Source organism: Aphis gossypii, chromosome 1 (assembly GCF_020184175.1).
Source record: "Aphis gossypii isolate Hap1 chromosome 1, ASM2018417v2, whole genome shotgun sequence".
Taxonomy (NCBI): domain Eukaryota; kingdom Metazoa; phylum Arthropoda; class Insecta; order Hemiptera; family Aphididae; genus Aphis; species Aphis gossypii.
Window position 1 is genome coordinate 9,929,262 of NC_065530.1, and position 23,435 is coordinate 9,952,696.

Below are 23,435 nucleotides of genomic sequence, written 5' to 3' on the forward strand. Positions count from 1 at the left end.
AATTACTGATTAACAGACATTTCATCAATTACAATGTTTTTGTTGAATCCGTCTTGAATATTTGTAATCATAATTTATTCATTATAAACTGTAGACATACCTTAAGTAGAACTTTAATAAAATTAACTTATAAAAATATATCATAGTATAAAAAAGATGATTTATTTACATTTAAATACATTTATAAATTATTATTGACATTGATGGCAATTATACAGTGTTAAATGTTAATACAGCATGATTGCTCCGTTAGTTTTTTCTTCAATAATTGGCGATGGTGACTTTCTTGAGCGATTACTGGTTGCCCAAAACACAATGAAAATATTCAGCATGTGTAAAATGGATGCAAGAATTATAAACCTAAATAATCAAAGTATTATTTTAGAATTTTTAACCAAAATTTGGTTTTTAGTTTATGTTAAGCATTAATTTTAATTTCCAAATATTAACTACTATATCCCCAATTATTCAGTTTAAAATGTTTGGACAGTTATTTTTTACAACGTTAGCATAAATGAAAAACATCCGGTGGCTTTACTAATAAAGAATAGTACAAGTTAAATGTAAGTGTAAATGGCTTACTGGTGTGGTGGCGTGTGCCATACTAAGTTAATTGGTAATTTTTTTCTGATGATTTTTTATTATACCATTAAGTTAATTATTACGATTTTGTAAACTATTTTATTGATGATACACTTCCCAAAATGACTTCAAGTATCTTTTATAAAAATTATTCTACACATTTAAATTATTTGTTGAACAGGTATCATGATATTTTTTATGATAATTTAATCGAATTGGACCTAACTTTCTAGCCGTCAATTTTCATTTCTTTAAAGTTTTGTTAAACGATTCCTCTATATGCTTTACCCGCTGGCCACAATTATCCCACTGCGGCCATAACTGTGATGTCCCTAATTTCTCTATACTACTGCCTTATGTGGTTAGTGGTGATCTTATGTCTAACCACCTATAACTACCTAATGTCCATTTTAAGCTCTTCTAACATATCTTTAAATATTCAAGCTTACATTACCGTCCAACCTAATTCTTGAGAAAATTGATACATAGAACTCTGTGTAAAGAAAAAATGAAAAACTATGAAACAAACCAGAATGAGAATCCTAGTGAAGCGTTTCCTTCTGACGTCCATTTATTACGTCGATCATCTTTATTCATCACATTGTACTGCAGTCTCTGAAAATATTGACCCACCCAAAAACTACCGGCCAACAGTTGGAAAAACACTGAAAAAAGATACAAAATATGTTAAAAAAAAAAACATTAACAATAGAGTGAAGGTTATTTACTTGCACTGATGTTCCAAAAGTAAAGGCCAGGTATACCAGCTAGCGCAGATATAGGAGTGATGGCAGAATTTATGACTGCAAATACTGCTGCAGCCACGGCCATTATGAGGCCGGCTAATACTCCAATAACAGTCAATGCCCATAGGCTGTACATCATAATATCCGGATCCATTTTCATCATTTCGATCACTTGAAAATAAATAATTTATAGTTAGATAAATACGAAATAATAAAAATATTTCATTTAACACGTGTTTTTGTATAGGTACATCTGGTGTTAGTTTCTATTACTTTGTATTTGCGATTTTAAACAATAATAATCTTGAAAAAATAAGGAAGTCGTTTACTGTATAATAGTAGAATCGAGTGCTCAAATTTACCTTCCATCGAGTAGGTACTAGATCACTGTAATTGCTAATAGATGAGTGTTAAATTTAAATTCAATGATACAAAATTATTTATTGTATGTTATGAAAAACGATTTGATTTTGAGAGGAGATGGTCTGTAGTCTTTTTTAAGGATATTTTATTATCTATATACCTATATTACCTATATATTTGTATTGCACTATTGCTATTAGTATTGTTTTTTCTATATAGTTATGTACCTACTAATGTATTTTTATAGAAATTATGTAATATATTGAATTAATTTTTGCCAAAAACAAATGGCCTAAAATATACATTGCATTGCCTGTATATAATAATTAATAATTACTTATTATTATAAAATTATACTATGAGCTAGTAGAGACACCACTGAATTTTCATATTTTTCGTAGGTATTTGTATCTTTTTTTTACTTTTACCATCAGTGATATTTAGTCAAAGCTATAATTCAACATATAACTGAAGTAGGTAGGTACTACGATTAGGTAGCTACCATATTATATAGATATGTTTAAATTACTCTCAAAAGTAGGTTCCAATGTATTATAGATAACTATAATCCCAATGGTAGGTACCATACTACCATCACTTACACATATATTTGGAATCTATTCAAATACCCAAAAGTAATTTAATAACTGCTGTATAATTATTAATTCATTACTATACAATTTAGTACATGAATTTAAATATACCGTGTAATATCGTGATGGTCATACCTATATATTGTGTATTCCTACATATCACGCACATTCATAAATCGTGCATTATCATATAGACGTAAAATAATACTAAAAGCATTAAAACGCGTACAGTTTTTTTTTTTTTTTAACTTTTATGCATAGAATCGTTCAAACGCATTCTCTATAGTTCCTAATTGACTTGCCGACTTTCGTGAGACGACTAGTTATTTATTGTTGTCTAATGGATAAGTATATAATACCTACTAGCATGTATATTATACACAGATATACACAATGATTTGGTAGCATATAAACTCTCTCAACCCATGTAATCATGTATCCACTAGGTGTCAGGACATTTGCACGGAATTCATTGTGGAACGACTGCGTGAGCGTTTAGAGTGAAACGTATCTACAAATCCTACAGACTTCATTCATTCGTGAAGCACCTGCATGGCTGCATGCCTAATTATGGATCTCGAATTCGTGTGTTGTGTGGGCTACGCGAAAGGCTGTGTAAGAGAACTATGTTTTAACTGTTCTACTTTCATTCGGCTATTTTAAAGCCCTCACAATGAAATTTACTTTTTTACACATAGGTAAAACAAGTGCTGAAGTATGTATGAGTACACAAAAGTACGCATATAACTGTCTATATATTATCTGTCTACAGATTATTAGTCACTATTATAAGAACATGATTCAAGTTAGTACATATAAAACTAGACCTTAGACCAGCGGTCCCCACTACGCGGCCCTTTAACAGATTTAGTGTGGTCTGCGCTATTAACAGCACTACAATACCCTTTTCTAACAATATATATAATATATATAATGTTTATATTTTTAATTACTATCATTAATAATGTATGTGGTCCGTAAATAATTTTCAAAAATTACGTTTAGCCCTTTTTAAAATCCTAGTGAGGACCGCTGTCTAGACTATACATATAGTTCGAAATTTTTTCTGTTGCTCACAATATAATATAATATAGTAGTTAAAGTACTTACTTATATACAATATAAATAGTGGATATTATATTATTATTATATACCTACTACTATTCAGTACACGCAAGTACACGTATAGTCTATACCTATACAAATACCTGATTATTACTTGAGGACTACTCAGGGTTTTTAATAAGGCCCCAAATGGCTAATACAAAGTAGGTATTAATTTGAATAAATTAAATTTGCAAATTAAAACCAAATGGGTCAAAATTCTTAAAACTTTTCAAAATAATAAGGAAAACAAATTTTGTTGATCTTTTTTTTTTTTAGTTTCCAGTAAATAAAACTTCGTCACATAAAGTTAAAATATTTTGAAATTTATATCATGTATCTAGAAAAAATTCTATTATGAATATTTAGTAAAAATTTTCAAGTCAACAATAAATCATTTTCGATTTATATTTAAAAACAAAATATATTTTGCCAATCAAATTCAATAAGAAGAAAGTACGATCCCATGTATAATGTGCTGCAACCGAAAAATATTTATCTTATTAAAGAAGAAAATTGTTGAAAAATAGGTACCCTTAAAAAATATAAATAGTAAAACATAAATTAATAAATATGGCTTAGGTCCTATTTAGAAATGAATAACTAATACATAATAATTAATAACGTTTTATGTATAATATATTTAAGTTATCCAACAGATTACTGCGAACAGTCTATAATCACTGAGTAAATTATTTTTCAAAAATACAATACAAATTATGAAATATAATCGAGTCAACAATACAAAATTATTTTACGAAATTATTATGACTATATTAACCAATATATTTTATTTTTTAGGCTATATAACATATATATATTATATAGGTAATATCGTATATAAGATATTTTTATATTGTTGACTCTATTATACATTTTATAATTTGAATTGTATTTTCGAAAAATAATTTACTGACAATATTGTTATTACGATACGTGGGATATACTGCTTACCATCAACACTGTACGTGCGCAGTCCATAACCGATGTTTAAGTACTTATCACCGTAGAACAGCCCTAAATTGACTTGGCCCACAGATTCTGTGGTGTTGGAAGTGCGCCGAGCCGATGCCACGACCCATCGTTTAGAGCCCAGGCCAGCGCCAATGAGACCGATGGCGGCGCATGAGTAAATAAATGTGCAGAATATCAACCGGCGCTTGTTCAAGTTCATCGTTCCCAGCGATGCCAAACCGTTCACCTGTGAATAAATTGAACACACACAATACATTTTAGTAAATCGTATTTGATATAATAGTTATAATAAAATATTACAAGTTCGATTTCCACTACGATCGAAAACGACGTACTTATACGACGTAAGTTATAATACCTATGTAATTTATAGATATGTATCATTTTTTTATATCTTGTGGTGTACACACTTTATAGTTTATACCAATTATATTTACGTAACGCGTTTTCAGGTTTAATTTATCGACGTAATAGGTAGGTACAATAATATGAACTATAGAATATAAGTAGATACCTAGGTACATATAACATATAAAATAAAAAGATAAAAATAATAATAATAACCTATTCACAAATTAAATTACACGTTTAATTTGTTAGTGAATAAATATAATAGCTACCTACGGTTTTTTATCCTGTGGTTACACGAAAATAGTTATAATGAATATATAACCAGTTAATTTCATGATGTATATACCTACTATATGGTACATTGGTACCTACCTAATAGGTAGTACCTATGTATTAGAGTTTGTCATCACAGAAAAAATTATCGTATTTTTTGAAGTTTAACGTTAAGACGCTTTGTCATTTTAATTTCCTCTACACAAATCACAATATAATCGATATACAACATACGAAGTACGTTCTATATAATTATAACATAGAGTGCATCTCATTCCGTGTTATTTTTCGGCACGTGCTGTACAATATACGCTATATATGCCGTTTACAGTACTCGTTCGTTAAAAACGTTTTCGGTGATGCATAAAAGAGGCTGAGAAATAGCAAAAAATCAAAATATATTTTAATGACGTTCGCAGATATTTAAATAGGTACCTACGTCAAGTATAATCTATACAATTTACGAACGCTCGGTAAAAAAATCTGACATCCCGTGGTGGAAATCGGCCATACATATATTACTATATGAGGACTAAGGAAGTCGCAGAAACCAATTAAACGTTCGGTGCAGCGTGGAAAACGATTTCGCTCTTTAGTGACTTTCACTGTAGGTACCGTACGACAAATTAAACGAAAAAAGGACATATTTTAAGTCATCCGTCAAAATAAATAAATTTGGTCATATTTTTATGCTCATGAAACAATATTATAAGTTATAGACGTTCAAATTCACTTATATTACTTGATAGATAAGTTTAAACTTTTAAATATGTGAGATATTCACAGTAGTTATTCAAGCTATAGGTTAGCTATACAGTTATTGGTATACAATGTTCTTTCTAATAAAAAGTGTAACAAACATATTTTTATAGATCTAAGATAAATTCAAAAAAAGTGGTCAAGTGAGTAACACTCTAGGTCACTATATAATGGATGTATTAAATTTGAATCCAATGATGAGTATCATTGTATACGAAAGTAACGATTCTGAACGGAGATGATTTGTCAACCTAGGATATAATTTCCAGCGTGCTGGTTGGTGAAAAAGGTGGTTTATGTTTTAATGGCCTGAATACACTAACATTTAAGTTCTTTTATAATTATTGTTAACCAAACTTATAGAAAATCGTGTATTCAATTTTCGGTTTTTTGAGCAGTCAAAATTTTTTATCGAAACATCAAAAAAAAAAAATTTCAGAAAAATCGAAAATTTCAGTTGTCTATAAATAGCTCAAAAAGTCAAAATATTTTGAAAATTTAACTGTATATAGATAACACTAAAATAAACATTAGGTGAAAATTGCAAGTATTTACAGTGATTAGTTTTTGAGTTACAACCATTTAAAAAAATCAAGTTGGTTGAAAACTGGTTTTGAGTAAAAATTCCCGTTTTTTCATCACATTTTTTAATGTTTTTTTCGATTTTTTTAAAAACTGTTGGAAAATGTTAACTTTTAACCTCTATAAAGCGCCAAGGAGATTCATTTTTCTATCGGAAACCACCCCCAAAGTTTAGTTACGCTATACACAATCTTTACTAGGTACCTACCTAAAAATGTTGTAAGTATATTTAATATAATAAATATTGTTGATAAATATAGTTATAAAACAAGTAGTATACATACATTTTTTTTAACAATTTTATAGTTATAATTAAAATAAAACTATCATCTTATTTCACATCGATTAATTAGTTCATATAATATTAATTATTATATTATGGTAAACGGTAGTGGTGTTATTTTTAAATTGGTTGTATACTTGTATGTATTAAATATTTAAACAGTTAAACAGTTTATTCGAAACGTTGAGAAAATAAAGTTAAAATGCTTAAAAATTATATACGTACGTTATTAAAAAAAATAAATTTAAATATTTATAAAAATGTCAGTATAAATACTAATTTATTTTATTTTACCGGAGAAAAATGTAGTTGTGTTCATTAATCATTTGACTTCCTATATATAAATATAATCTACAATATATTTATGTTTTAAAAGGCATGAAAACGAATTTATTGCTACATATCTCACATATTTTTCAAGTATGTTTTCCTCATTCTCGAAGATTTATTATCATTTGTAGCTGGTACGAAATAAGATTGTTTCAGTATTTTATGCAGTATAATAAATGGGTAGAAAAATTGATGTAAGTACCTACCTATTAATGTGTACCGCACCTATTATTGTAATTCGATGTTTTTAATTGATTTTCCATTTCTTTACTCGCGGTAAATTATTTTCTGTCACGACACTTATTAGGACTAATCAATAGTTTCGTGGTTACTATAATATAATAATGTGAAATGATCAAATGTTTCTACTTTCTCAGCCACATTATTTTTTTTAAAAAGTGTGAAAACATTATTGGAATACTTTATAAACTTATAAACTGTTAGGGTAGAACCCTCGAATTTAATCGTTCTCTTTGTAAGATCTAGCTGAGAACTGAGAAAATGTAACGCGCAAAATGCCAAGAATGTAGAAATGTAATCTGGTATTCAGACTATACCTCCTATATAGTTATTTTCTCAATACTATTGCTGTAATTAACCTTAAAATAAAATGTATCGATGTTGAATGTTAATATATAATAGCTCGTAATTAAAACATTACGAACTATTTGAGAAAATTAGATCCCACTATTGGATAATCTATACTTATTAACCTATCTCCTCTTTAGGTTTCTCTACGCGGGGACGCTCCTGTACTAATTGCACAAAATTATAAGATCCGAAGAAGAAATTACGTTCGCGTGCTGCGCCAACTTTAGACGGTCCAGTTATTAAGTAGTACTTGACTAATGGATGCAGGTATGGTCTTGACACCTAATGTATAGCATATAGCCATTGACCTTGTCCACTCCGTTTGTATTCCTATTTATTTATAAATTATATACCTACACGTTTGCACGATGAGAAAACGTTCATATTTTTTCTCGACAGTACATTGTATATGGTGTATTATGATTTATTACAACGGTTTTTATTCGATCAAACCTGTTACACACGGTATATTGTATATTAATATGTACTTACAAAATTTACATTATTTATATTTAAAAATGCTTTGGGAAAATGTTATATTTTATATTCACAAAGGAATGATGTAATTATATCTAAATCAGAGTAAACACCATGCTAACCTAACCTCGCGTTTATATACAGCTAGACTTTTAATATAAAAACGATGATGACGAAGCAGTAGTTATTTTAAATAAATAAATCAAATCATATTTATGGCCGAGTTATGTTCTTATAAATGTGCATTTTAAAAAGTATTTGTTTGATATATTAATTTTAATATTTTCGAAAAAAAATCTAATAATTTATTTGCTGTTGAACAAATGTATTAAAATAATTACATATTTAGTTTATTTAATTATTTCTTTATAATTGTCGCACTTAGTCAGTTTAACAGTATAAATAAATATTACAGTTCATTGTCCACCAATATAATAAATATATATGTATTTGACATGTTATAACTTTTATATACCTAACTTTAGTTTAGGTACTCAATGTGCATAATTATACATCTATACCAATAAGTCAATTCGGTCGTATACTGTTAACCTGTTATATGTATATAGGTACCTATATATTCGTCTTATTTTATAGGTATGCATTTTAATTTAATTTAATATTCATAAAATTTATTCAGCTGTATAATTTGTTTCTATTAGTTGGTAATATAAAAATATATACATCGTATTATATTGTGTCTTATACACAATAAAGTTTAATACATTTTACAGGAAAGCGGATACTTATCCGCTAGTCCGCTTATCCGCTTATAGAAAATTCTCTTTTAAGATGCTGGATTCAAAACAAAATTTAATATTTACATTTTAAATGTATACTAAGTATAGTCCAATTGACAAAATAAATAAATCACGCTTCAAACATGTCCAAGACATTTTCATCTAAGCATTGTATATATCTATGTAAAGATTTCTCATATTTCATACATTACATCATGATAGACGTGCAATGCATCTACATGCATCGTTGTGCAGGTTTTAAAATGATGACTTTGATAAAGTAACCTAATAACTAAAAAGTACAATATTTCATTTTACGTATTTGTGTATGAACTATGAGGTTTCTGAAACCTTTCTGTAAAAATATTCAAACGTATATATACCGGCGTGTAGTATTACAAACCATGTGCGTAGGTAAACCGTAATTTTTAACCGACAAAAACTCGGCTCAGTGCTGATATATGCACATAAATAATAACTAATAGGGTACGAGTTTAATAGGAATAACGTTAAAAAAAATTAGACTATAAAAAGTGGCACGTCAAACACTTTCGTTTGTTTGATAAAAAGCTACTTTACTTATTAATATTTTATACCAGCACCTTTTTTAGTTCATATAAATGGATATTCTACAATTCAATTTCAAGTTAACTGCACGCTACAGCATATACCTACATCATACTATTCTTTCTCCATATTATTAAATTATGATTATCTTAATTTATACATTTTCAGTTTATTTAATAAAAGTTATAATAAATATGAAATAAGCATTTACAGATAAAGACATTATAGAAAATAAAGTAGAATCATTTTGATAAAATATAATATAGTATTGTTTTAGTTTAATTCAGATTATTGTAATAATAAATACGCATCTAGGTGTTCATTTGTCTTATAGATTCATCAATTGCCACTGAGATTGCTTGTTTCTTTATTATTTATTTAATAAACATTAATAATATTTTAAAATATATTTTTAATAAATCTTTCAAATTTTATTTTCATGATTATTCTTACATAATATTGTATGCTAATTATACACTTAGGTATCATGTATAGTAAACATATTATATTTTACTATAGGTACCTACTTACGTCTTACACCAAAATCAAATTTAGGAATGTGTTAACTATAAATGACATTATAAGTATTTATTATCAGTATATTAAGTAATAATATTAATTAATATAATACTTCACTAATTAAGTTGGTAGGTAGAAGAAGTGAAAATAGTACTTTTATTTTTCATCAAATATAAAATAAAAATTTATTGTGAGTACGTGAATAATATTACTACTTGCGACACAATATTCTATATTATATATTTTCAATGATTTTATAACCAAATAATTTAACTCGTGTTCGTGTTTTGTTGTTAATCGCGAATTGAACTGCGCCGGATGTACCTACACGATGATAAGTACTAGAAAATTAGCCATGGTCCGAAAAGTAATTAACACAGTGACCTGACCATAGCGAAGACGGAAATGTCCTCAATGTTATATTTTAACATATTTACAAAGAACCTATAAGATTGAATATATATTATTTATACCTAGAAGGCTATATAATATAGTACAACAATAAGACAGTATATTTATATGAAGGAAATTCGTTAACTATATGCTTAAATTATTCGTTCGTATTATTATTGCTAACCATTTTTGAATAAGAAAAAATATATTCAAATTTTTAAAAAGTGATATCGAGAATAAAGATATATAAAAGTAGCAGGTATATATATTTATACTGTTATATTATGTTGTACGGATTGTACCTATATATTATATTTATTATTCGCGGTTATTTGAAATTTTAAACGGAATACAATGTTTGGATTTTTTAAAAAAAAATCATATTTTACCGTAGATACATCTATCTAAATAATAATATAAATACAATATACATATTACATATATATTTAATATGATTATTATTTTTATCGATTTGATCCGGATGTCATAATATACAACACGTACTTCGTCATCATATTGTCGTATAGTTCCAATATCGCTGCCGGCTTAATAATTACATTATATATCTTGAGAATATTGTAATGAATAACAAAATAGGTACATGTCGGTATATATTCATTCAAAATATGTAGTTAAAGAAATATTTTTATAAAAACTATAGATTTTTATCAAAATCTATTCAAATATTTTTTATTTTTTATTTTTTATTTTTTTTGTTAAATTATTTCACAGAACTTCTATATAGTCCTAATTTATAAGAATAAATAGAAGCGCGTGCTGGAGATCGAGGAGAATTATTGACATGCTCTAATGATTTACTGTAGTGTATGATTATTATATGAAAGTACACAGTATACTGCACGGTTATGTATACATTATACATATTATTATTATTGGCTTTCACGTGTGCAATATCAGAACCATTTTACCAATAATACCACGATACAATAATGATTGCGACCAAAATATCAAATTACTTTTAATATAAAATATAATATCGGTACAGGTACGCTGAATTTTCACTTTCCCTATGCATACAAATACTAATTATTCGGATCAAATTGGGTTAAGGTTACTCATATGCGTGTTAATATTAAAATTATATGTGACAAAATTAAATTTAAGAATAGGTAAATCTACCTACGTAAATAATCTATTTGTATATAGATAATATTACTATTATTATGCTTATTTTAATAATCATTACAGAATTTTGAATTTTATGTTTGTGTATACATGTACTGGTGCACGTATGAACTATATATTGGTCGCCGCCGTCTTATCGTGTATTATAATTTTGTATAAAATATATATAATACTAAATGGTGCACGAGTCCACGTCTTGCATATTAAATTTGATGTACACGTGAGCAGGGTCATTGGACCGCTCTCCGGACCATAGGTTTGGCCGATTAAACTGGCTTACGGCAAGATCGAAGAGATGATTCGATAAGACCTTACGGAGGAAAAAAACGTATAAGACAAAAAACACGACATACAAAACGATTTTGGTACACATTGCATAAAACCGTAGATTTATACAAATAAATGCATTATAAGTAGGTCGGATACAGCTTGGGAGTCGACGACCAACGCGTGATGTATTTATTGCGGCGAGTAGGTACCTAAATGTAAATACATAGGTAATATATATATATATTATAAAGAAAAAATCACGGGCGTTTAAGTCTCTATTCAACGTTATTACCGCGCGCAAACCAGTTGGATAATAATAATTTTTAATGTATATAATGGGTCGTAATATTTACGTCTTAAAGGTAGGTTGGTATACTTTTGTCTATTTATTTTGTGAAAGAAAATGTATTTTTCTTTATTTGTTTAGTATAATACCTCTCAATATGATTTAATTTTAAGTAAAATGATTTTCCGGTAACCATTTTTTCCGAGGTTTCATAGAAGTGGACATGGAGGTATATTAGATAGTATAGATACAGTCATACAGATCTTCAGCTAAGTATATATATAATATATATATTATCTAAAACTATAATATAAGGAAAATAATATTAAAATATTTATTTATTATTACTATTAATGTATAAATATAAATAATGAATATAATATAAAAACAAATGTATAAAAATTAACGATAATTAATCTTTTGTTAAAATTTGACTTATTGATAATTAGTAATTACTATATTATAGTTACCGATTACTTATTTGTTATAACTTGTAACTCAAAGGTTTTAGACCTCGATTGTGTATTTACCCACTACCACTAATATATTATGTAAATTATTTTGTATGGGTAGATATAATACCATGTTTTATAGTAGTTTGAATGTACCCATAATACTATTGAATTTAAATTTATAATCAATGCTTTAGTGTCTATATAATATGTATATCATAATTATTATTTTCTTATATTCAAATATTTACAGTTATAAAATGTAAATTAGATACATACTCGCACACCTATCGGCTATTAGAATAATATATATATTATACAATTTACAAGAGATATTATTGAATATATGCCTGTGTTTAATATTTATTTAATATAAATCATATATTTTTTAGAATAAATTGTAGATTTAAAAATAATCATTGAATAAAACGGTTTTATTATTATCGTAGGATGCAGATCTACACCCTAAGATTCCGTGAAAATTATTTAAATTACGTTATTGAATAAACTTTAACTTTTAAGTAGGTATACTACTACTGCATTTTGTAAGTAGGTACTTTATGAACAATATTTACTCTTTACTGTATTATTTATGAATTTTAAACATTTAATGTCGTGTTACAAAATTCTAATATAAATGCTTATAATTTATATAATACTAATTATATATGCTACTGTGTAGTGTGCCTACGCATGTGTATATATATATATATATATATTTATAGTCAGAATCCACAGAGTATATTTTATGAAAATAAAAATAAATTACTATTATTATATTATGAGCTACTGTAGCTACACAATACACATTTTAAGAATTAAGACATCTTATACAATATATATCTATACTATCCTCAAACCTAATAAATGAGATTTGTTTATTTTAAATTTAATAATACTATATTTTATAATACGTAAAATTATTTTAATCATTTAACATTCAAAATTAATTAAACATTTAAATCAGTTAAGTAGTTCGTAAGCATACATAATATATTTATGTATAAATAATTAAATAATATATAGGTGTAGGTATATATTTGGTCGTATAGACAATATTGAAAAATATGCTTTAATTATATAAACTTATAAAAAATTTTAATCAGTGAATAATGCCCATTTTATCATAAATTATCAATAGTGGACTTTATTTTGTAAATTATAATAAAATCAATTTAATATCAATAAAATAGTTACTTACATTCAACAGTATAAATTATAATATATAATATAGGTATAGGTATGTATAAAAGTATATCATAAGTATTTTTAATTGACGATTCTAGCAAGAATAAAATCTAAGATATATCTACGTAAAACAGGTATATATCATAATTAAAATTGCTCAAGTTTTTAATTATATAGGCCTACTATATACATATATATATATTATATATATGAAAATTCAATATAACTACTTCAGTATCATATTTATAGGTTTTAATAATACAATACAAGAGTATAATTTAATTCCCATCATATAGTCAAACCCGTTATTTTTCTAGTATATATGTGCACATACCATTATTACAATATAGTTATCTTTAAATGCTTGAATAAATCTATTGTCTGAAATACCTATCACAAATATCATTAATACTTACAAATTACAATTAACATATAGTATAGCACATTAAAGTTAATATAAAGTTTATTTATAATATTCATTTTATTTTACAGTTCATTGCATAGGTGTTCATATTACATAATATATCATTTAATATAGACGAGTTGGTGTGAATACTTATTGAATTTGTTGTTTTATAGTTCAAAATACATATAGATATGTATATTGTATGTATACATAAATCTCTCAGCTTCTTAAAAATATACGTCTATATTTGTAACGATCGAAGTTTTATATTATTACAATAATACCTATGTATAGTTAATCAATTGGTGAACTATCATCTTAATAAATGTAAGTACTTATGTATACGTCATTCTCGAAATAAACAACGTTGAACTGTTAAAGCCAAAAGCTGAATCGCGTAATATAATATGTATATGATACGTATGGACTACTAAATATATCAAATCTCGGACGGATGATCATCTGGAATGTGTATTCACTATACAATACTTAGTAGCGTGTATATAATAGCAAATTTTTTAACATATATACGAAAAACGAAGAAAAGAATGTTGTATACACATAATATTATATTGAGTAGTATATTTTTGGGATAATTTCATTTTTTTAAACGCAAACCAACGAATACTGCAGATGATCAAGTTAAATTTGCTATGATAGTATATATACCTATAATCTCTTTGTCTCTCTACAGACTCTCTCTCTATATATACATATAGTAAAATCAAACGCATCAATGCACATCGATTTGAACAAACTACATTTTGTATTAGCCTACACTATATGTGCTTGATGGAGACTATATATCCGACACGACTAAAAATCTATAATCCGACTATGTATCTACCTTAAAAACGTATTCATGTACTCGTGAAGTAAAACGGGAACGTCATGCGCTACGATTATGGGTATCCATGTGTATAGTAATAATAAAATAAATGATATTTCATATTTATACACTGTTACACAATACCTAGTAGCCTTATACGAATATCATAATATTATGAAGAACATGACGATGGCTGTGATCATCTGAGCATCATTATACAGTATTGATCGAATACCGAACACATATCAATATTATATATAGAGATCTGTACTGTAGGTGTATATATATATATATGTATATAGTTACGATATCGGATATGGTTTAGTGATCTCTATAGCCATCGGGTGTCTGTACAAAAAAAAAGTATACTATACATTTATAATATATACGCTGTCGTTCGGGAAAAGGCAACTATTATTACGTCATAGGACTATATGACATGTATAGGTTAGGTTCTATATTATGTTTACAATGATTATATTATAACCCCGTCGAAAACACGACTGTGCACATGAAAATGTATTTTTACACGCTACACGCATGGTCTGAGAACAAATCGAGTTCCGTTTTCCGTTGTCTGTTAAACGTCAATGTGGATATATCATATATATATATTTATGTATTACTATATTATAGTAGTTACTATGTATACCTAATATCATTATAATTATATACGTTTCGGATTAAAAACAGGGATCACAGGTGCCAGGTGCACGTCGAAAAAAGGGCATGGTGCAACACAATATAAAATGTTACGCATTTATAACAATATTATAATAACGTTGTATATACAAACGACGCACAGCGTATATTTACAGTTAACACCGCAACAGCCACACATGCACTTTACAAAAATGTTGTCCACTCCGACCAACCCTGACGCTGCAGAACGAGACACTAGTGCAGCTGTTGTGTTTTTTAATTTTATATATAGGTGTTCCTATACTTCCTATACCTATATATCATTAAACACGCGGATACTTATAAAATGAGTCGAAATATTTTTCACTGCAGACTGTAACAGTGTACCTATATAATATATATAATATAACCTGTTTTACAGCTACGATATATTATTATTACTATATGCTTAAGAGACCACTATTTTTTTGTAGCCGGGACCAGTGTACCGATTTTAAATACTCCCAGTAAAATATATTATTTAAAACTCACTGTCGGAAACAAAAGCACGCATATGCGCAATGCATACCTATAATATGTATATTATAATATATAACTGTAGATATAGTTTGCACGCAGTGGAGACATAATATTCTATATCGTGATGTATACGTATATAGATTAATCAATAATCGTCTACAGGATGAGAATCCGTACAAATATTTATAATCATATAAAATTACAATACAATGTGCGCGTATAAATACTATATCTATGTAGGCCCTTGCAGTTTTCGAACAGATCACGAATCACAGACTATACGTCTTGACATTTTTCTCCACTTTATACACCGTAACCTGATTTTTTTTTTTTTTTTAATGTGAACGGGCACTAATTAACTTTGCCCTAGAGATTAGAGAATGCTGTGCCAAATCCTATACGCGTCCGAGTTTGTTCGATGCACTTTAATCACTTGCGAATAACGAAATCATCACGCGTAATCGTTATAACGACGACTCGGCATGATTTGTTTTTTCGCGTAACCTTCAGATAATTTTTCAATTACCTTTGCGTCTATCTTCAAAATAATTTATTATGATGATTGTTGCTTTAATATTAATTTTCGAGTGCCTACGTTAAATTGTGACGACGTGAAGAAGTTGAGGAGTTATTAAACGGAAAAGAAGACTATAGAGTAATGTGTCAGTAGTAATAATACCTAGTATAATAATATATTAATAAATAAATCGTGGCGTATACGTCATCACAATTATAATATTATACCTAATAAGATAATTTTACATATAATTTATTTTACGGGTATTGGTTGTTTGTAGGTTTGTCCATGTTCACATCATTCCGTTATTTCAATGTAAACTGATATCGGACACTTTTACTACACAATATAAAAAAAATTGAATTCAATCTAGTATCGTTGTCTAAAAAACGGTGTTATCATTTGTTCTAAAAAGCTAATGACGCACATAACGAATAATATTATCAAATACATTATGTAAAACGCACTAAAACCACATAATTTTTTGTACTCGCGATGATAACATTTTTCTCGAGACATCATCCCTTTGTATTGTGGAGCTTTAATGCAAGTAAGGTACTTAACTAACCTACACGCTATTCAACAAACCATTTATCGACTAATGCGTGTATATTGTTTGGTAATTATTTAATAATTGTCTGCAGTGTACACACAGACTACAACTTCGACTGTGGCCCTTCGAGACACAACTGTTGGCGTTGTTATACAAATATATACGTACAACAGCGGTCAAGGTTGATATACTATTGTTCTCATCATAAGCCTTGCGTACACAACAATACTGTCGCCTGTCACAGTGTCGTCCACGTAGTCAGGCTCGAAAGTAACCAGTAACTACCAAGTACTAAATTGCCTACCTACGTTAAAACTTAATGGTATATTATATAGTATATGCGTCACGTGTAGCGTAAAATATAATTAAATACTCGAGTCTTTTTCTTTCAAAGATATCCATATAGACTCTTGTTTTAATACGTATGCATCCGCATTGGTCGTTCTCAATATTACAGTGTACCTATACAGTTAAAAAGATTGTAATTAACCTAATATTGTTTTTCATTCAGGGCGGATAAATATATAGGCAACTTACTATATACCTACCCTGCAGTACCTATAGTATAATAATTAACTGTTCACCGGTACATAAACGGAGTAATTCGAACGTGTTTACGCTGTTAAATTTTAAACGCAACAATAACGACAATCACAACGATTTATGACTGTTATTAAATCGGTACTCTGAGAATTCCACACCGACGGCTATGTACTATATATACCTATGAGTATATAGCATCCCCCGGAAACTGCAAACTATTATTATACAGACACGAACAATTACTACAGCAGCGCATCTCTTTGAATAATTACATTCGAAGGCGAAAGTGCAGCCGTGTAGTACTGGCAGAATACCTAAACAGCTACCTATACATTATTGTTGTGGCTGGTGTAGTTTTGTAACCGTAAAATGTCGTCGAGCAATATTGGCGTTAATAACCGTTATTATTTCGTATATACCCAGAAACGCGCGCTAGGCAATCGCAGCAGCAAGCCCGTCGCTCGATAATAATAATAATAATATAATACCATAATAATTTCGGTAGCATAGCCCAGAATAGGTACATATTATTGGTGATTTTTTTTCGATTTCAAAAAAATATACTGTGATGCCTGTATAGCATAGTATTACAGGTAATAGGTATATCGATTATTTTATCGAAGGACACTCATTCTTTCTAGAAAAATCTATCAAAGTTTTTGAAAATATTTATTTTAAGCCGTTACAAAGCAACGTTTTAAAACGAAAAATATATTTTTTACTATTTTTTATTGTTACACATTTTTAAAAACTATAATCTATATTTTTGATTTCAACAGACTATTTTTTGGATTATTTCAATAGGTACATACAAATTGAATCTTAGACCATCAGTAGTTCACAAGATAACCTTATAATTATAAGTCTTTCAAGTTTTAATTAACGACTAGGTGTGGCACAGTTACACGAGGATATCCCGCAAAATCCTCGCCCATTACTTCGCTTATAAGCTTTAGATACTTAAAAGTTATAACTAATTAACTATACTCGTTTAAAATTTGATTTATCAAAATCTAATAATATTCTGCTTATAAGAATAAACAATTATAATTGTACTAATAAAAATGTATCCATAATAAATAATAACGTTGTATAGACTGCGGAATCGTGGGCGCTTGTAATTGCAGTGGATTATAAACACCGACCTTCAGTCTAAAACAATGGAATTCGCTTTTCGTTTCAAATAACGTGATGTTGTCTCCGTGACGTTTCGCTCCGTACCCGTCGTAGCTGGAAAGCGAATTCAGATATAATAAAATAATAATATTAACCATGGGCTTTAGTGCCAATTCAGCCGTTTTCCCCTCATTTCTGAATCGTCTTTCTCGAAACGTTCCGATTGAACAATATTGCATAACTAAACTGTACGGAATATGATCCCCCCAGCAACCGGGATCACGATGTGCACATAGGTACACATATTATAAACACGAATTTATCGAATATCGTGGGAAATGCTGCGGATAATCGTCGAGGAGCGGAATCTTCGATTCCTCACGAATATAATACATAATAATAATATTATAAATAATATATACACACATGGAAATAAAAAATATGCGGCGCTCGGAATAGAGGCAACGTATTTAAATAATATTAAAACGCGTGATACCATGTGCTGTTTCATATAAACAGACTCTTGTACGCGATTATCCGCAATTACGTAATTGTAAGCGCCAATTCTGTATAATATTACATTATATTATGTTTATAGGTACTATACAGCGTCTATACTCTATATGGTCTATACACGATGGCGTCATCCGCACACGACACACGAAAAAGTCAAAGCCACCGTCAGTTTTTGTGTCAACGTCGTGCGTATAGGCACACACACGCGGTCTAAATAGCATTGTACAGCAGCAACGAAACAACGATAGAAAACTCGATAAAAAGTCATTTTATACTTTATGTACGACGGGTAGGCTGCAGCAGGTACACGACGAGTTTGATAATGCGAGCCGGTAAATAACAACAATAATTACGACGGATAAAACTGGGTTTGTGGTACGCGACTGCAACAGTATGCAGGACCTTGTAACGATATTATATACGGATTCGATCGATAAGGTTCATTATTCTGTGGATATCATATTATTATATATACCTATACGCGAGTAATATCATTAGATACATACCTATATGTAAGCAAAAAAAAAAAACAAACAAAAAACGCGCGTGAATTACGGAGAACATCGTATATATACATATATAGGACGTGATTCACGCACACTATTTGTATTGAAAAATTTCGAAAATTTGCATAGAAATTGTTATTGTGATAAACGAATTATCCGTTAGTAATCAATTATTAATTCACTGGTATTTATAATATATCATGTGTATAGGATTTTTTCACGGATTGTGTAGAATAATTTTATAGTAGAACTCTTCTTTAACTTACTACGTCTTATTATACAGCGGTACAGAATGATTATTGATAAAATGTAAATGTATTTTAATGTACACACACCTATGAATGCGTGGTAGCTCGAGTGCCCGAACTGAAACGCTATGATACACGTTTCTATATGAATACTTATATGGATATTTAGTATTACGACGTGATGTTTCACGAAAAAAAGAAAATTTAAAACTTAAACTTGTCCACTTCTAAATAGATGCATACATTATCTTTTATAAAAATAAAAAATAATAATAATGTATACCTATTCAAACTTCAAAAGTTCAAAACATCAAAGTTGTTATCATCAAAATATGATATAGATACATCATTTTAAATACATTTACAATACCATTACAATATGCAAAATAAAACTATTAGTCCCGTTATTAAATATTATTATTCATTACACTTTAATGATACATTTACATATTATATAAAAGTAATAATATCGACAAAAAAACCAGTTTTAAAAATTTTGATTATCGATAGGCCGCAATTATTAGTAATGTTATTGACCTAGCACCTTATAAAATAAGGGTAGTACTATGATAAGTTATTTAAAATTTAGTTACCTATTACAATTTAAAAAACCGATAATTATATGACACCAGTCATAGATCATAATAATAGTTAATTTACTTAACTGTATTTAAAATATTATTTTAATGTTTAAGTTGTTAATCAGATTTTACTTAAAATCATTAAGAAATTTATTTTTTTAGATAGATATATTAAACTATAGTTTTAATTTTTTTCTTTTTATTAACAATTATCATTTAATATTAGGTACAATTTATACCTATACGTTTATTTTGTATAAAATGTACAAACAAGAATTGTTGTCATTTTATACCAGTCAAAAATTAACCAATTAAAAATAATGAAATCATTTTTAAACGTCGTGGAACAATCTATTATAATTTAATAATCATCAATTAACACCTTCTTATATTAAAATATTCATTATTCATACACCTTAAGGCATCCCATCTCAAATTATAAATTTTTATATACTTAATCTACTGCTATATTATTAGTAATTAGTTATTACTAAACACAACAAATATAATATATTAGTAGGTATGTACAATATGTAAATAAATATTATAATTTTTTAGTTGTAAATTGCTATGACTAGATCAATTTACATAATTAAACATAAGCAAATTGCAAAAGTTCAATATTTTAATATAATATTGGTATTATCAGTTTTAATGTAGGTAAAACAAAAACAAATTATAACTTCTACAGATCTACTAGAAATAAGTATATATTAATATATTAGGTATGAACATTTAGATGAGTTTAGATTTACCAAAAATGTAATGATAAAACAATGAAATATCGTTGTTTATGTTTAAAAATATATATACTAGTATAGGTATACTTACATGATAAGAATTCCGCAGGAATAATTATTCTAACGAAGTGACAAACTGTCTGTCCTGTCAATTACCGTTGCTAGTCACTTCACACGAACAGGAATACACTGATGAGGAAAACAACTATTTTGAATATTTAAGATTCGCGGTATAGTCTATTTTCAATAAATAATATGCATTGTTAACACGAACCAGCGGTGCGAATTGAATAAACGAGGACGAATCACGACGGGTTCAACATAAACTGACGGTGGGTCCGTAGCCGAGTTCCGCTCGTTCCGTGCCGGTCGTATCTCCCCACTCACATTATTCATGCTGTAGGTAACACTAAAGAGGTGCCTACTCCGAAAATTACATGCTGTATACAACCTTTAGTACTATAGAACTGGTGGGTGAAGGTTTTGGTGCATGGTCAATTTTTCTTCTTTTTTTCCACATCAGTTGGTACAGACAGCAAATGTCGTATCCTCCTAAAAATATAAAGAAAATCTTACCTATATTGATTACCTACGTGGTTATGTATTATATAAAAACGATAACGATGCATTATAATCGATGCATCGATGTTACAACTTACAATCCTATTTCAAAAAAATATAGAAAAATTCAAAATATTATTTTTCAATGATATTTTTCGACATCTTAGTATTTTAATTTAATCAATTACTACTTACTGTTATTACAACATACCTAATCATTGTACAGTATAAAATCTATAAGTAAATCTTAATACCTTATTGTTAGGAAACATTTTCACATTTTACCGTTAGTTTAAATAACCAGATAAGTCCTGACTTATCTGTTTTTCGAGCTTAACATTGTGAATCGTGAAAAAGACAAGTCCATTATGCAACGTATAATTATTCTATAAACATCAATTAGTTGTACGAATACGATTAATGTATCTCGTTATTGGACCAAAATGCGTTGGTGTAAAAAAAAATAATATTCAAACCAATCAAAATATAATTTTCTGAAAAAAGTGGACTTGTTTATGTATATTAAGCTTATTAGAGAGACTTCATTAATAATTATGTTAATTTTTGTCTTTATATAATATACATACAAAAAATATCAAATCATGTTATACGCGTACATAAAGCCTTTGAAGTCTGAACACTAGAATACACTTATACCTATATTATATCCAATGATTTAGTTGGAACTTGGTTAACACTCATTTATAGTTAGGTACTTGCTAACTGGAACTGGATATTACTTTTGATTTGTTTGAGCAAATAACAATTGTACACTATTATAAATTAGCACAATTTTATAAGTACGTTTTCTGATTTTCATAACAATTTGACTTTGTTTTTCTATAAACATTTTAGGTGCAAATTCCAGATGTTAAGTTATGAAGGTAATAAAAAGAATATAGATATTATAGATACATACAATTTGCCTTATGTCAAACATTTAGTTTTCTATTTAAAAAGTTTTGTTAATTAGGAGTATAAATTTAAAACCTAGAAGTTTTGTATTTTTTAAAAGAGTATCTAATTATTTCTATTTACGCTTGTTTTAATTAAGTGCCTAAATTAGTTTCTATTTTTTTTTTTTTTTTTTATTACGACTGTTACATTAAACTAATTATCATGTAATCGATCATTGAACAGGTATATATAATTTGTTATCCATTTAACTGTACAAAAAAATGTGTATAGGTATAATAAACAATATACAACAATAAACGCTAATTATCACTGTGTTATATAATTGTCGTTCTACTACAGTTTGAGATACTATATCCAGTAAGTCCTCATGAAAAGGCAAAAGAGAGTGAAGGCGTAAATTTTGTTCCAGTTGATGCCTATTGATTGACATAATACAATAATTCGAACGATAGCTGTTTAATACTTATAAAAAATTATTAATACAAAGGAACTTAAACGTTACACTCATTTCCAGCGTCCAATTTGGATAGAACTTTATACAGTCCAATATTTTTTTTAAATTTTATCAAAATACCTATCTTATGAGTTACGATTACGTATGTACCGAAGACAAAGATAACTTGATAACTTCACTTGTATAATAATATTCATCTATTTCACATTTTAATTT

General features: G+C 28.0%; 1 protein-coding gene across 1 annotated transcript; it reads right to left on the bottom strand.

Moving 5' to 3' along the window:
* Positions 1-140: 140 nt before the first annotated feature.
* LOC114125660 (clarin-3) lies at positions 141-21,622 on the bottom strand. The gene is made up of 5 exons (XM_027989422.2): positions 21,378-21,622; positions 4,343-4,589; positions 1,311-1,499; positions 1,112-1,247; positions 141-360 (listed from the first exon to the last, which is right to left on the bottom strand). The coding sequence occupies exons 2-5, from the start codon at positions 4,560-4,562 to the stop codon at positions 228-230; spliced, it is 678 nt and encodes a 225-aa protein (XP_027845223.2). The 5' UTR covers positions 4,563-4,589; positions 21,378-21,622; the 3' UTR covers positions 141-227.
* Between the last annotated feature and the right edge of the window lie 1,813 nt (positions 21,623-23,435).

What these genes read in the sequence shown, in the direction of transcription:
- LOC114125660 (XM_027989422.2), bottom strand. Translation starts at nt 4,562, where the DNA reads ATGAACTTGAACAAGCGCCGGTTGATATTCTGCACATTTATTTACTCA. An exon ending in GCGCACGTACAGTGTTGATG is followed by an intron (nt 1,500 to 4,342) that starts GTAAGCAGTATA and finishes TTTATTTTCAAG; the next exon opens with TGATCGAAATGATGAAAATG. An exon ending in TCACTAGGATTCTCATTCTG is followed by an intron (nt 361 to 1,111) that starts GTTTGTTTCATA and finishes TTGATTATTTAG; the next exon opens with GTTTATAATTCTTGCATCCA.